Source organism: Cyclopterus lumpus, chromosome 10 (genome assembly GCF_009769545.1).
Source record: "Cyclopterus lumpus isolate fCycLum1 chromosome 10, fCycLum1.pri, whole genome shotgun sequence".
Classification (NCBI taxonomy): domain Eukaryota; kingdom Metazoa; phylum Chordata; class Actinopteri; order Perciformes; family Cyclopteridae; genus Cyclopterus; species Cyclopterus lumpus.
Window position 1 is genome coordinate 10,608,928 of NC_046975.1, and position 14,773 is coordinate 10,623,700.

Consider the following 14,773-nt stretch of genomic DNA (forward strand, 5'->3'; position numbering starts at 1 on the left):
TAATGAAGGGATGGGCTGCAGGTGAGATGGGCGTGAGAACCAGGTGAATGGAATGAAGGATGATCAGGTGTGAATGACCGGGTCTGGAATGACATGAGAGTTAATGAAAACAGAATGAAAACAACTAATAAGACGGGGAATTTGTGACAGTCATTGAGTGAACAGACTGTCTAAACTGGAGTGTGCAGTGTGTCTTTGTACATTGTTAACCAACAGTGACTCACAACCTTTGGTGCAGAGTGAGAGGGCATTTGCACACAGGGTAACATCTCACAGTGATTATGTCAGAGGGTGTTTGTGTATTTATTTGGGCATGTAACAGCGCTCATAATACATGTATAAATACGTGGGTCTTTGTTGACTGTCCAACCAGCTTATGTTTCAATGCCAATTTAAATGTAATTAATTTTGTCCTTTAATATCATTTGAGCTCTTCTCAGGCTCCTCTTGTCAGCAATATCACTGATTCTTGGTAGAAGGGTACCAAAGATGCTGTAGAGCCCTTCTGTCCTGGACCAGGCCCATCCCATACCAGTTTGTCATGTTTCTAGACAGGATGCTTTCTATTACTCCTCTGCAAGGGTTAACAAGAACTTGACATGAAAATCTTGCCTTTTTAAGTTTCCTCAAGAAATTCAGCCGTTTATGAACTTTCCTCACCAGGATGGAGATGTGTGATGACCATGTGAGGTTGTATGATATGGTGATTCCCATGAACTTAAAACTGTTCACTTGCTCCACCTCAGCTACCTTAATGTAGACAGCGGGGTTGTCTTGGCCTCCTTTTTTCTAAAGTCAACAGTCAGTCGTGGCTGTTCTTAGAGCACCACTCTGCACGATTGTTGATTTCCTCTCTTAATTAAATTTTAGTGTTGTTTGTAACCCGATCGATGACAATAGTGTCATCTGCAAACTTCACAGAAGAGTTCTCTTCATGCAAGAGTAGCTTTCGTGGGTGAACAGCGTGAACAGTAGGGGGCCGAGCACAAAGCCCTAGGGAGCTCCGGTGTTCAACACTAGATTACAGGAGGGGTGGCTGCCTATCCAAACTGGGTTCTGTATGTGAAGAAGTCCAACTTGTGTTGCCTCTGTTTCGCTTGTGTTGCGTCTGTTTTGTCATGTTGACTCTGTTTCACTTGTTGCTGGTGAGTCGGCCTCCTGCCTTGGCCCTGTTGATGTGCCCCACCTCTCCCTCCTCTCTACCTCTTTCTGTTTCATGGATTGTGGAGATCTGGATCGTGGTCTATGTACTACTAATTATTCATACATTCTGTCATATTCATTGAATGTGTTGTAACTCTGTAATGCTGTTCATTCTGTACACATGACATCTATTGCGTCTGTCTATCCGGGGAGAGGGATCCTCCTCTTTTGCTCTCTTGAAGGTTTCTTCCCTTTTTCCCTGTGAAAGGTTTTTTTCTATTTCTTGGGAGTTTTTCCTGATCCGATGTGAGGTCCTGGGACAGGGATGTCGTATGTGTACAGATTGTAAAGCCCTCTGAGGCAAATTCTTAATTTGTGATATTGGGCTATATAGAATAAACTGAATTGAATTGTGTTGCCTCTGTTTCGCTTGTGTTGCTTCTGTTTTGTTGTGTTGCCTCTGTTTTGTTGGTTGTTGTTGTTGCTTCCCTCTCATTTTCCTTTTAAGCTCCGCCACATGAAGAAAGGATAATTGCTAAGATTTTATCATCAAATATCATCTGTTAATAATAAACAGAGTCCTTGGTGCTTGGACGCTATAGTGGGATTTGTGTTTGTCCAGACAATGGGACTTATGAGGCTTAGCATTATAAATGATAATAAACAGTAATCTGACTAGGAAAGTGCTACCAGAAGTAGTCGCATCCTAAAACTTAAATTGAGCTTAAAATGTTGAATCTCCTTATTCAGAAATCAATGCATAACACTGAAAGAAAACACTGCTGTTTCCTGATTATTATGTGTGCCAGTAAATGCTCTGTATGTATCCGTGTTCCTGAATACATAGTTTGTGACCCTTGTGATGATTACTCAATATTTACTTCCTCACTTGATGAATAAAACTATCAGGAATTATAGTGAGGCACTAACAATCACACGATGGAGGGTTTCGGTAACTTGTTACTTCCTTTTAGGAGTCATTGTAATGGTGTGACAAACTGAAACCCAAAAGCACGACTCTGAGACAGGGGTAACAAAGATGAACTTCTTTACTTGGTACAGGCAGGGTCAAAACCGTGAGATCAGCCCGTAAGGCAAACAAGTCCGAAAAGGGGCAGGCAGACAGGGTCAGAACAGGCAGATCAGGAATTGAGACTAAAGTAATGCTGGAGAGCTTGGCACGAAAAAACACAAGACAATCTGGCAGAGGACAAGTGAGGGGACCTAAGTAGTGACAGACTAATGAAGGGATGGGCTGCAGGTGAGATGGGCGTGAGAACCAGGTGAATGGAATGAAGGATGATCAGGTGTGAATGACCGGGTCTGGAATGACATGAGAGTTAATGAAAACAGAATGAAAACAACTAATAAGACGGGGAAATTGTGACAGTCATTGAGTGAACAGACTGTCTAAACTGGAGTGTGCAGTGTGTCTTTGTACATTGTTAACCAACAGTGACTCACAACCTTTGGTGCAGAGTGAGAGGGCATTTGCACACAGGGTAACATCTCACAGTGATTATGTCAGAGGGTGTTTGTGTATTTATTTGGGCATGTAACAGCGCTCATAATACATGTATAAATACGTGGGTCTTTGTTGACTGTCCAACCAGCTCTTACATTTTTATACTTTGTGCGGATATGTTTTAATGCCAATTTAAATTAAATTTATTTTGTATAACACAAAATCACAAATGACAAATTTGCCTCAGAGGGCTTTTACAAATACCGATGTGAGGAGAAAGAGGGAAGAAACCTTGCAGCAACCTTGAAGCAACCTTGCCACCACAGCATCTCGTTCTTGCCGACAAGCTTAAACATTGTGCTTGTTCCAGTACTGTCCCTCCTTGAGGAAGTGCATGAAAAAATAACACATGAGATGATCGATGAATGTTTCTAATGTTGGTCCTTTCTTAATGTTGTAATCGTTTAAAGCCTAATCAAGGAGTTAATGAGTCACTGTATTAAATATGTTTAACAGTTGACCTTTTTTTCCCCAGTTGTCCAGGGTAACAAGTTAATAAGTAAGCAGTTTCTGTTCTTATAATGTGTTTAATCTGTTAAGGGGAAATCCAAAGGGTATGTTGCAATGCAGATTTGAGACACTTCCATGGTGATGATGTTAAATCCAATGATATTTTCTTACAGATATCTTTGAGGGGCCTTTTTAGATAATGTGTCAGGACAATTTTATTTAAATGAAAACACAGGTTTATTGTTTAACATGTATTATATTTTAAAGTGATATATAAGGAAAATAAAATGGATTGCTATAAGAGTCATTTTTGATTACATTTAGAAATATGACTATTATGTGATATGATATGATTATTATTTCATATTTTGTCCTCTCATTGAGATCAAAATAATATATTTAGCTGTCTCGATGAGAAAGATATGTTCAGATGTATAAAAGTAAAATCTTCCTTCGAGGCGATCGACATTTCATCGTTGCTTCATACACTATGCAAGTCAACTCCAGTGGTTCAGGTTTCTGAACATTGTTAGCGAACCGCCCAGTATTATTGAAATGTGCACACATAGACAAAGAAAAGAGAACCCTGTAATTAAACCCTGGTTTCATACATATTCCGGGAAGTGCCTGAAAATTCTTTTGTAAAAGAAGCTTATTTAACTCTTGAATTTCTATGTATGGGAGTTTCCGCACATGCATAATGACATCATTTACAACCAATGCATCCAAAAGACCTTAAAAGATAAGGCTCATTGACTCTAACTTGTCTTTAAGGATCGCTGTGAAGTGTGAGTGATGCCCCTTTTTTTGCAATATTAACCCTAATGACCCATCAGAAAAGAGTATATTGGAAATGATTGCATATAGCCTTCCAGGGTACTTGTACAGCCTATAAGTACATGCGGCTGCTGTCCAGCTATTACCTGGCCCCCCGCACCTTCAGCTGATTGGTGGACATGGTCCACCTCATGGTCATGGCCAAGTCCAGAGAATGGGTTATGTTCCATACGGGCCAATGCATCTTTTGGCAAACCTGGTTGGGGTTGTGGAGAAGAGCGACCCCCTGCAGTATATGAGGGTTGTGCTGGATGCATGTTATTGATATTTATAAGACATAGTCAATTTCAGAAACTTAGAATGTTTAACTTTTTATGATATATCTATGTATCTTCATAACTGTAAACATTATTATAGTTATAATGTGCTGTATAACCCAGTAACACTGTTTTCTGAACTTTGCTAAACTTATAATAAAATATGTCCACCGTTTATAATACTTTATTAACCTTGTTATAAGTTGTCATGTATATTTATAAATGTCTTTTTAATAGTTGTATAAAGCCTTAAAATGATGTATGTCTTATGAATGTGTTTTGCATGCCTTCATAGAGTGCTATCATAAATTTCTCCCAATGGAGACAATAAAGGCTCATCTACTCTGACCTAACCTAAACCAGATGAGTTGGCAGTTTCCCCCAGAGTAAACCTACTGAGGACCAGTCAAATAACTGTTTGTTTTTAGTTATGGTATCAGAATGAAACCATCCTCACATTGTTCTTCATATGTGTTCTTTCCTGTATCCGGTGTAACTTGTGGGTGAAACATTTGCGCTGTTATATCAATCGTGCAATATGTTTTGTAAACTGGACCTTGTGATGGGGCAGAAAGTGATTGCAAGTGATTTGCAATTCATGGAGTCATCAGCGGCTTCACAGTATGTTCTCACTGCTCACTGCCTCCATGGTTCAAATCCAGCTGGGGGCCTTAGTTGCATCTCATTCTCCCCTTGTTTCATATAACCTATATATATTGTCAGCTATTGAATATAGTTAAACATGCTATTGAAAAAGTTTTTTTAAATGATATTAGTGGTGACATAACTTTTATTACTATTTTGGGACACACATTTTACACAGCTGTCAATTTCATTGTTTGCACAGTGTGCTTAATAAATACAGGTCATTTTTCAATACCACCCTTAATATTATAATAAGTGCAACATCCCAGTCAACATATAGGGACATTTAAATAAATACATACATATTTACAGATTAGTTTGAACATTTACAGCAGTCAGTGCATTAAGATATTTGTATATTCGTTTAACTAACCTAAAATAAAAGACATAATTATATAGCTGAGACATTAAGTTGTGATACATCAGCTGAGGTTCTTCATGTGTCAAGTGAGACCAACAAATGGTTATTTCATTGTAATATTTGCCAAGACATCCAGTTATTCTCATCCACAACCAGCAATACACACACATTGTCTTACACGTTCACATGCCTCTGAGATCATTGAATGCAATTTGGGGACCTGAATTGTGCAGATCTTGTATGGAACATTGTCATGAAGAGGCTCTCTGACGGAGAGACAGGAGGTACAAGACAATCACACCACAGTGCTTTTCACTCTCTCGAATATCTGTCTGACTTTTACTGCAGGGACACAGCCTTCTCTCACAATGGTAATGGTCCCTGTGGAAACAGTGAGATAGGCTTGAGTTAGAAAGTGCCTGTGAAAACACAAACAAATAAAGGACATACTGGGAATATCTTTGCGTCCGACCTTCATCAATCTTCAGGCAGTTGACCACAGTGGAAGCAACAACTTCATTTGACTCCCCATCGCAGAGAACCCCTTGGAGCTTGTGTCCCAGTCGACTGTGGCAAACAAGATGGTAGGAGAGGGCGTGTGAGTGAATGTGCATGCAGTTTCAACATTTGCATAATTGTGTCACTACACAAGACACACTGAGATGTATCTGCTGTAAAAAGGAAATGTAAGTTCTGTGAAGAGATACTGACTTGAGGACCATGGTGTGGTGAGTACTGTCTGGCTCTCCACTGGGGTTTGCTGAAGTAATAGCAAGGGGCCCGGTGATGTCACATAGGTGGCCCGTCACAGTGTGGTCAGGGACGCGGATCATGATGCTGTCCTTGGTGCCAACACGATCATAAGCTGGTCCTACTCCTACAAAAGATGAATTAAAAAGGTGAGGTAAATATGAGTAATTTAGATGTATAGGTTGAAACAAGTGAATTCAGAAACGCAGCATTTAAGCTGATCAGTTTACCTAGTTTGAAAAGCCAGTCTCCTTTGCTGACGATGCAACTGATGCCTCCTGGATACACATTCCTCATAAACTCCCAGAGCAGAGGGCTGAAGGGAGGCGTTGCTGCCACCAGCTGCTCCACATTAGAGATGCAGATGCAGATGGGCTTCTCTGCTGGTCTGTCCTTGATGTGGTCACAGATCACAGGTTGATGAATTTTACATCAAAGTCAAAATGTTGGAACTGGATTCATTGATCTGTGTAAAATGTCACTTCTAAATGATACCAAGTTAGCATATTATTCATTCTTACTTTAATATTGTAGATTTTCTCAATAGCTTTAGGATTCTTGCAGGAGGCTGCCAGGGCATACACAGTGTCTGTAGGAATACCACACACTCCTCCTTCCTCCAGAATGCCAGCGATCTTCAGGAGACCGCTGGTGAGTCTTGAATAAGTCACAGGACAGGGTGGTTCTGGAGCAGAATCCTGCTTCAATTCCTCCTGAGAGAGGGACATGTTCGTGAAGAGGATAGAATATGACAGACCATTATTGAATTAGCAGATGTATGCTAAAGGTGTCTTATTTGGTTTTGGTGTACCTTTATTAAGGGAGGGCCCATAGGTAGCAGCCTCTGTGAGAAGATGCAGTTCACCAGTGATGCCAGAGCTCCATATATACACATTGTTGAAAGTAGTGCAAGCATGGCTACTGCAAGACAATGTTGTAACAATGTTTCAATACTTAACATTCTAATTTCAGTCTATTCCTATATTTAAAAACAATTTGAATGAAACTTGTTAATACATACTTTCTAGTTCATGTGGCAGTCGTTGCAGAGTGGAAAGCAGGAAACAGACCAGAACAACCTCCATGACTACTGTTAGAAACAGCAACACCAGGTTCTTATAGGCAGCTGACGTAGATGGAAGAAAGAAAACAAGCTCAAGAACAAACAAATCCATTACATTTATTTAAATTCTATTTTAAAAAAGAATATCGATGACCTTACCAATCAGCATGAGGAAAGCATTAATGACCAGAAGAGCAATGGCTCCTGCTGTGAAACCGTAAGCTGTCACTGTGGAAAACTGAAGCAGGTTACCTAGAAAAAAGAAATGTGTGATCAGAATTTTGTGTGATTTAGAAGCAACAAGTTTCCATTAAACATATTTGTAATGACACACCTGCAAACCTAAACCAGGTCCATGTTGCCCATACGGCTACATAGGTGGAAGGGATGACTGACCCAAAGCGGCCAGCTCCTGTGACTTGCAGTCGGCTGACATAGGCCTGGATGATGGCTCCAGAGATGAGGACCCAAGGAACAGTCAGATGAAGGAAGGCAGGATTCGTGCTGGATGAACTTACATGAAGAGCTGAGAGGGCTGCAACTCCATTTGAAAGGTAGAACAGGGCGTCTGAAGCCTGGTCAGTTTGGGGCAGCGCCTCCTGGTCTCCCTGCTTGGTCCTGCAGCATTTCAAAGCCTTCTTCAACTGGTCAGCGGAGATTGGCTGTGGTCCAACAGGGATTAGAGACTTCTCCGCTATAGAGTTGATAAGACGCGCAAAAGTACCATACAAGGAGGCTGCGGTGAACAGGGAGCAAGCTACGCCAAAGAAGATGTAGTATCCTTGGAGAGGAATCTGAGGGATTGTTGAGACTGTGAGCAGGACAAACAGCATGTTGTGGATGAGCTCCAGGACATCTGTGTTCAGGCTTCCCACGCAGAGCACCACGCTTGCCATCACAAAGAACCAATTCCCCACCATAATTTCTCTCCCTGAGACTACTTTACTGTCCTCCACAACCAGAACAGATACCACAAACTCATCCCAAGCCTTGATCAGCCAATATGTGGCATGAAGACCAAACTTAGTCGTGTGGTAGCAGTCTTGGCGCAGGTGGGCATAATAGCTGGAGAACAGCTGGGCAACTGTGGTGATTGAGACCCATATCGCTCCTAAGCCAAAGGCCTTCATGTACCCAAAGCTGTAGAAAGCAAAGATGAAGGGAGCAACGGTGTCACAGAAAAAACCCAAGGCCATGGGCTCTGCATATTTCGTGTTTTTCTTTTTCTCTTGGCCAATGCTTTGAGCACTTGCTGAGTTGGGGGTCCCTAGGAGGAGAACGTTAAAGAGGGGGGTACCAAAGCCTTTGAGGACTAGACGTTGAGTCAGACCTTTGACGAGCAGTGCAGCTGAACCGTAGATGGCAAACATCAAAATGAGAAATTCCAGAACTCCAGAAACCACAAGAGCCCAGGAGCTTGCTACCAGGCCCACTGCTTCAAAAACTAAGGTGGCTGTAATGGCTCCAAAAACAAAAGGCATGATGTAGTTGACCGTGGCAGAGCAAAACGCAAGGATAAAGGACAGAAGAATATAGGGGACCAGACCAGCGATAGCTGACTCATTTATGGACATGCGTAAATGACAAACTGGGTTCTCATTGGTGGCATTCAGAGAAATGTTACTTATCATGTTAGTTGACATGGACATATTGTTCATCATCTGTTGTGGCATAAATGTTGTTATAGGAGTCTCACCTAAGACACCAATGTAGATTCGGGTAGCACCATAACTGCCCCAAAGAGCAGCATAGCCAATGAAGGCAGTGCCACTCAGATGATCGTATTTTCTAAAGGAAAGCAGTCCGGCCACCAGTTGACATATACCACCAATCAGGATGAGATGAACACCTACACAAAAAACATGGAATTAAAAATATTAGGACTTTTTAAATGACTTTTTATTGTATAATTTTCACAGATTTTCTAAAAGTTTTACCTGCAAGTATATTCTCCACCCCGACTGGTGCATTGCCAGTGGTTGCTGTATTGAAGTTCTGTAGCAGTACAAGGAATGCACTAATCCCATTAGATAACATGCCTAACACTCCTGGTTCACCATAGAAACTCGCTGGAAATCCATCGGATGTCGCCATCCTGTCTTTGTTGTAAAGCTGCCGTTCCACTGAAATATTAAAATAAATGACACAGATAATATATCCATGATTGTATGTATAATTTCCTAAACTAAAGTGAATTCATTTTCTACTCAGGTAAACATTCCGCCACTTTATTTGTAAAAAGTAAACTGCTGTTTGCTGCTATCATTATTATTATATTAATGCTCTAAATATTGAATTTAGCATTTTGAAGACCTTATTTTTGTAGAACAGTGTACACAAATTGAAAATTTAAAAACAGTGTCAAATAAAATTATAATAACTTTAATTAAGGAACATAAATACACTGTAAATTGCAGCTTACAAATTGTTAAGTCCTACAAACTCAATTAAATTGAAAAGCATGGTAACGATATTGATCAATTATGTAGCATTAGGTAACATGAAACAATATTTTTGTACAAGTTAGTAATATAGCAAATTAAATTAAAGTCTCACCTGGTGAAGATGCTCTGACAAATGAACTTTGTTCTAACCAGGAAAGAAAGATTGTCATAAATAAGGCCTCCTTGTGTAGGAGGAGTTCAAAAAATTCCCCCTACCTGAGAGGTGACGTCACTTCTCTTCACCTGAGACAATAGAGTACCACCCTTCTTCCTCCACTTATTGAGAAATTGGCAATGGTTGTTACGATGATGATGTTTTTTCCTAATGAAATGATGTTACGGATATGCCTGCCCTTTCTTTTTCTTGTTCCTCCCAGATTAGTGTCAGTATAGCCATTGGGAGTCCTGGACTATATAAGGTAGCTACCCTCTCAATCTGAAAAGCATCATCCTGAAAATCATCCTTCCTACAACCTGTTGAGAGCTACAACTGTCTGAAGCCATGATCTCCACATTACAGGTAATACATATATATAAATAGATATGTTTTTATCACAGGGATCTATATAATTGTGAATTTTGTTCAAGGTTGAGTAAGTCAAAAAGATGCTTAAAACGGTTTCATTCAGTGCAGGATTTAGTACAAAACTATAAAATCACACTATAGCTTGAACTGTGTAACATGGTAAGGGGGACTATAACAGCTATTGTTAAACGTGGATCGAATAACACATACTGTACCATACCTGATACACCAGCACGATAACTATTTCTAAATAGTAACCCCAGGCCAATGTCCACTAAAAGGCTGATTTAATTAGGTCTGAGCTTGCGCCAGAAGATAACGACAAGTAATGAAGATGTGGAAATTGTCTTTAAAAGGAATATTAAAAAAATAACAAATGTAAGGATATAATGTACATATTTTTTTTCCTGTAGAAAACCATAAGACCAGTGTGGGCTGTGAGAGGACTGCACAAGTCTGCAGTGGAGGGTAAACATGCACATGTACAATATGACATTTATGTCTGGTTCAGCCATTATAAACAACATTAGTAAAAAAGTTTTTAAAAATACTTCTAAACTCCTGCTTTATTTGAGCTCACTACATGCTTTGCTCTTTCCACCTGCAGCCTTGAAGGGTCCGGCCCATGAGGACACAGTCACAGCCAGTTATGGAAAGTTCATCAGTGAAGTGAAGCCCCAGCACTTGTCCTCCGCCGTGCTCCACCGCAGCAAAAGAATGGTGCTAGACAGCATTGGAGTTGGTCTAATTGGCAGCACAACAGATGTGTTTGAGTTGGCCCTGCAGCACTGCCAGGTGAGTCAGAGGGCAGAGAAATAACTCATACAAGGCAATAAGACTGATGAAAGCAATTGCTTGATCCTTAAGCAAGCGGTACCCGCAAGTCAGTGCAACAGCTGTGTGTGGACAGATGAGTCAAAATAAAATGAAAAGATTATCGGCATACTGAATTTTGTCTTGGAACAGGCAGGATGTATATGTCTTGTGACCTTTTGCTCCTAATTTCTGTTTGACATATGACCTACAAAGAAACCTATTCATCTTTCAACTGAAGAGTGATACAAAGTAAAGTTAACTTTATATGTGTGATGTCACAATCTGTGACTGTACTGTACTGTACTGTACTGTTGTATTAAAAATATCCTTTTGACAAAACTTTGTTTACCTGTCTCTGTTTTTTCACCTTCAGCAAATGTATGCTCCTGATGACATCAGCTCAGTGTATGGCCGCAGGGGCACCAGACTCTCCCCGACACTTGCAGCTTTCGTCAATGGAGTGGCTGTGAGTATAAATATGTGGAATGGGTCACCTTTGTCCACAGTGCACCACAGATGCACTCAGTACTGGGGCTGCAAGAGTAGGACAGGCCTTTTATGCAACGCCAAGAGTGCAGAAATGTTAACACTTATACAGCTTTTGTGGTAAAAAATAATCTGATTATGTTTACCAATGCACTGAATCAAAACAAGACCGGCCAAACACGCTAGGTGAGCTGGACCACTCGTCACAGTTCGTCACAATCACCATGAAAATGAATAAGCCAATCAGATATCAACAAATACTAGCATCAGTCCAAATAGGAGGGGCTACTCGTATTCCGCCTGAATATTAATAGTATTGGATTGGCCCAATCTGACAAGTGGCGTTCCCCTCTGTGTAGTCTGCGGCTGCAAGGGCCCACGCCACGGCCAAGGCCATACAGTGACTACTGAGTTCTAATAGATCAGCAGTTTGGGAGACTTCTCAAATTTCTCTATGGCCTGTACCTGGATGCAAATACTGAATTCACCCCCCCCCCCCCATTACCCTTGAAGCCTGTTATGGAAATTGTGGATTTCCCAAACAAAATCCATTGGCCACAGTGAGCATTAACAAAGAAAGGAGATGAACTGCACTATTTAAACATAGACACAGTGTTACTGCTACTGTATCATTTCATGAAACACAGTACATACATGTATTACTATTCATAATAATTTGTTTGTTTGTTGCAGACTCACTCCATGGACTTTGATGATACATGGCACCCTGCCACTCATCCCTCAGGAGCGGTCCTTCCTGCTGTGTTAGCTCTCAGTGACATGATGTCTGCGAACAGCAAACCTTGTGGTCTGGATTTCCTGCTGGCATTCAACATCGGCATTGAGATCCAAGGCAGATTGATGAGGTTCTCTTCTGAAGCCCACAACATCCCCAAGAGGTAAGCGCCTCAGAGAGTGAGTCAAATTGGACATAGATACTGTAATTTATAGTCTAATAGCATTGTCGCAGTAGGTTTTGTACTTTACTGGGTCATTACAGTGAGAATAGATATTAAGCCAGCTCCTTGTTAAGGAGTTTCTATTTGTACTTTACATGGAGAACAAGTATCCACATGAGTCTGATGAGATCCATAATTGACCCTACTGATCTCTGCAAGCTGGCTTACAAGGAGGCCAGTGCAGTGTAATGTGCAGCCTCTTAGTGGTGTCTGTGAGCTGTGAAAGCTGTGTTATTATGGTCATGTCAATGAGAGCAGGGGCCCTGTGGGTAGTGTGAGCACAATAATCCATGTTAAGGAGAAAATCACACAGGATTTCATTCAGAAAGGGTAAAATGACTCACCACATTGAAATTATTAAAAACCTATTTCCTTTATTGCCCTGAAAAAAGCTGTCTGTACATGTGGAGAGTCTCATGAAACAGTAGAGAGGCACCTTTACTCATAGGCTCTCTAACCATAATGATAGAGAGCACCCATTTAAAATGCTCCTTTAGTCACACAAGTAAATAGTTCCAAAACACCTGACCAAAGTCTCTTTTTTCCTGTCCTTCTCGTCAACAGGTTTCACCCTCCCAGTGTGGTGGGGACCATGGGAAGTGCGGCTGCATGTGCTCGCCTCTTGTCTTTGGATCACTCCCAGTGCAGTCATGCATTGGCTATAGCGGCTTCTCTATCAGGAGCCCCAATGGCTAACGCAGCCACTCAGTCGAAACCCCTCCACATCGGTAATGCCTCGCGTTTCGGGCTAGAGGCTGCTCTGCTGGCCTCCCGAGGCCTTGAAGCGAGTCCCCTGGTCCTGGATGCTGTTGCCGGTGTGGCCGGCTTCAATGCTTTTTATGAAGACTATGTGCCGCAGCCTTTAGAATCGCCCAATGATAACGGCCATATGTTCCTGCTGGAGGAGCAGGACATGGGCTTCAAGCGCTTCCCTGCCCATCTGGGGATGCATTGGGTGGCAGATGCTGCAGCCTCGGTCCATAAGCTTCTTGTGGGGTTTGGCCCCGGCACGTTTTCTCCAGCTACAGTCCAAGAAATCCTGCTCAGAGTACCCAAATCAAAGTACATTGACAGGCCTTTCCCTGACTCTGAGCATGAGGCCCGCCACTCCTTCCAATTCAATGCTTGCAGCGCTCTCCTCGACGGGGAGGTGACTGTGCAGTCTTTCTCACCCGCTGCCATGAGACGCCCTGACCTGCTCGCTCTGCTGAGCCGCGTTCACGTTGAGTATCCCCAAGACAACCCAGCTAATTTCAACAGCATGTATGGCGAAATCCAGGTGACACTTGTTGGGGGTGACATTCTGAAGGGACGCTGTGACACCTTCTACGGTCACTGGCGCAACCCGCTGACCAATGAGAGCTTGAGAAAGAAGTTTAGAAACAACGCAGGGGTGGTGCTTCTCCCAGAGAAGGTTGAGAGGCTGATTGATGTGGTGGAGGAGCTCGACAGACTTGGAGACTGCAGGACTCTTCTATCACAACTGTACTGAAATATATATATACAGTGACACTAATAGAATATTAGAAGTGTTATTCCATTTTAAAGTGTTTCATTGGGAAATAAATTATTCGTAAAATAAAAACGGGAAAATGAAGGAAGATGTATGTATTGATTAGATTAATTATGTATTCATATTTTCAGATATCAACATTACACATATATTAAATGTTTGCAAAATACTGTACTTTATACTTTTTTAAGTGCCAAATAATGGATTGAATTATTATTATTCCACAAATGTAGCATTTCTGTTTGTTTTAATAAAATGTATTTTTTTTTTTAAATTGTCTCGGAAATTAAACTAATGACAGAAGAAAATGGTGTGAGAAAATGTGACTGTGCTCCCTTTGGCCAAGAAGAATAATACCCATATCAATAGTACATAACCACACTTTTATTTCTGTTGAAAATGAAAGCAAGAGATTGAGTTGTATGAGAACATACAACAAACTGTATTTACCTAGAAGAAGGACATTCTAATGAGAAAACTAGTGACAAATGAAGACACAAAGTCAAGCACATTACCTTGTTATTAGGTGAACCACTGCCAGTAAATCATTCAAAACCAAGTGGATGCCAACAGTCCTCTTTTCACAATACCATCCCTGTGTCCTTCAATTGTAACATGCCGGGAAAGTAGAGTAAGAAAGGTCAAAAAGTAACTACTATGCATACAAAAGTCCCATAAAGGTGCTTTTCTTTTTCAAGTGGAGTGCACATGTGGAGCACTGCTGTGAAAATAGAAATGGTTTCCTCATTCCCTGAAGTTAATGTGTAGCAGAAAGTCTGCACAGGAGGAATTGGTTTTGGAGACACATGAGCTCTGTTTCATGCACCTGCCCAGCTCATGTCCAGCCTTGGACACAGGAAAATCCCCTAAAAGTCCTGTCTAGGCAGGCATGTGTGTGTGTGTGTGTGTTGAATGCTTTGATGCATCTGTAAAAATCTGATGTTTTATTTCTGTAGCTGCAGATCCAAACAAGCGTGTTGCAGCAACACAGTTTGACA

At 41.3% G+C, this 14,773-nt stretch overlaps 2 protein-coding genes across 2 annotated transcripts; one reads left to right on the forward strand and one right to left on the reverse strand.

The window, feature by feature from the left end:
* Positions 1-5,032: 5,032 nt before the first annotated feature.
* Positions 5,033-9,612, reverse strand: si:ch211-153b23.3. The gene is made up of 11 exons (XM_034543557.1): positions 9,588-9,612; positions 8,969-9,154; positions 7,366-8,880; positions 7,191-7,283; positions 6,990-7,094; positions 6,780-6,889; positions 6,490-6,681; positions 6,199-6,361; positions 5,930-6,095; positions 5,691-5,785; positions 5,033-5,599 (listed from the first exon to the last, which is right to left on the reverse strand). Exons 2-11 carry the CDS (start codon positions 9,123-9,125, stop codon positions 5,514-5,516), a joined length of 2,682 nt encoding a protein of 893 aa, XP_034399448.1. The 5' UTR covers positions 9,126-9,154; positions 9,588-9,612; the 3' UTR covers positions 5,033-5,513.
* Positions 9,613-9,816: 204 nt separating this feature from the next.
* irg1l (immunoresponsive gene 1, like) lies at positions 9,817-13,930 on the forward strand. Its single transcript, XM_034543745.1, has 6 exons — positions 9,817-9,995; positions 10,415-10,469; positions 10,609-10,796; positions 11,191-11,283; positions 11,997-12,202; positions 12,827-13,930. The coding sequence occupies exons 1-6, from the start codon at positions 9,978-9,980 to the stop codon at positions 13,752-13,754; spliced, it is 1,488 nt and encodes a 495-aa protein (XP_034399636.1). The 5' UTR covers positions 9,817-9,977; the 3' UTR covers positions 13,755-13,930.
* The last annotated feature ends 843 nt before the right edge of the window (positions 13,931-14,773 follow it).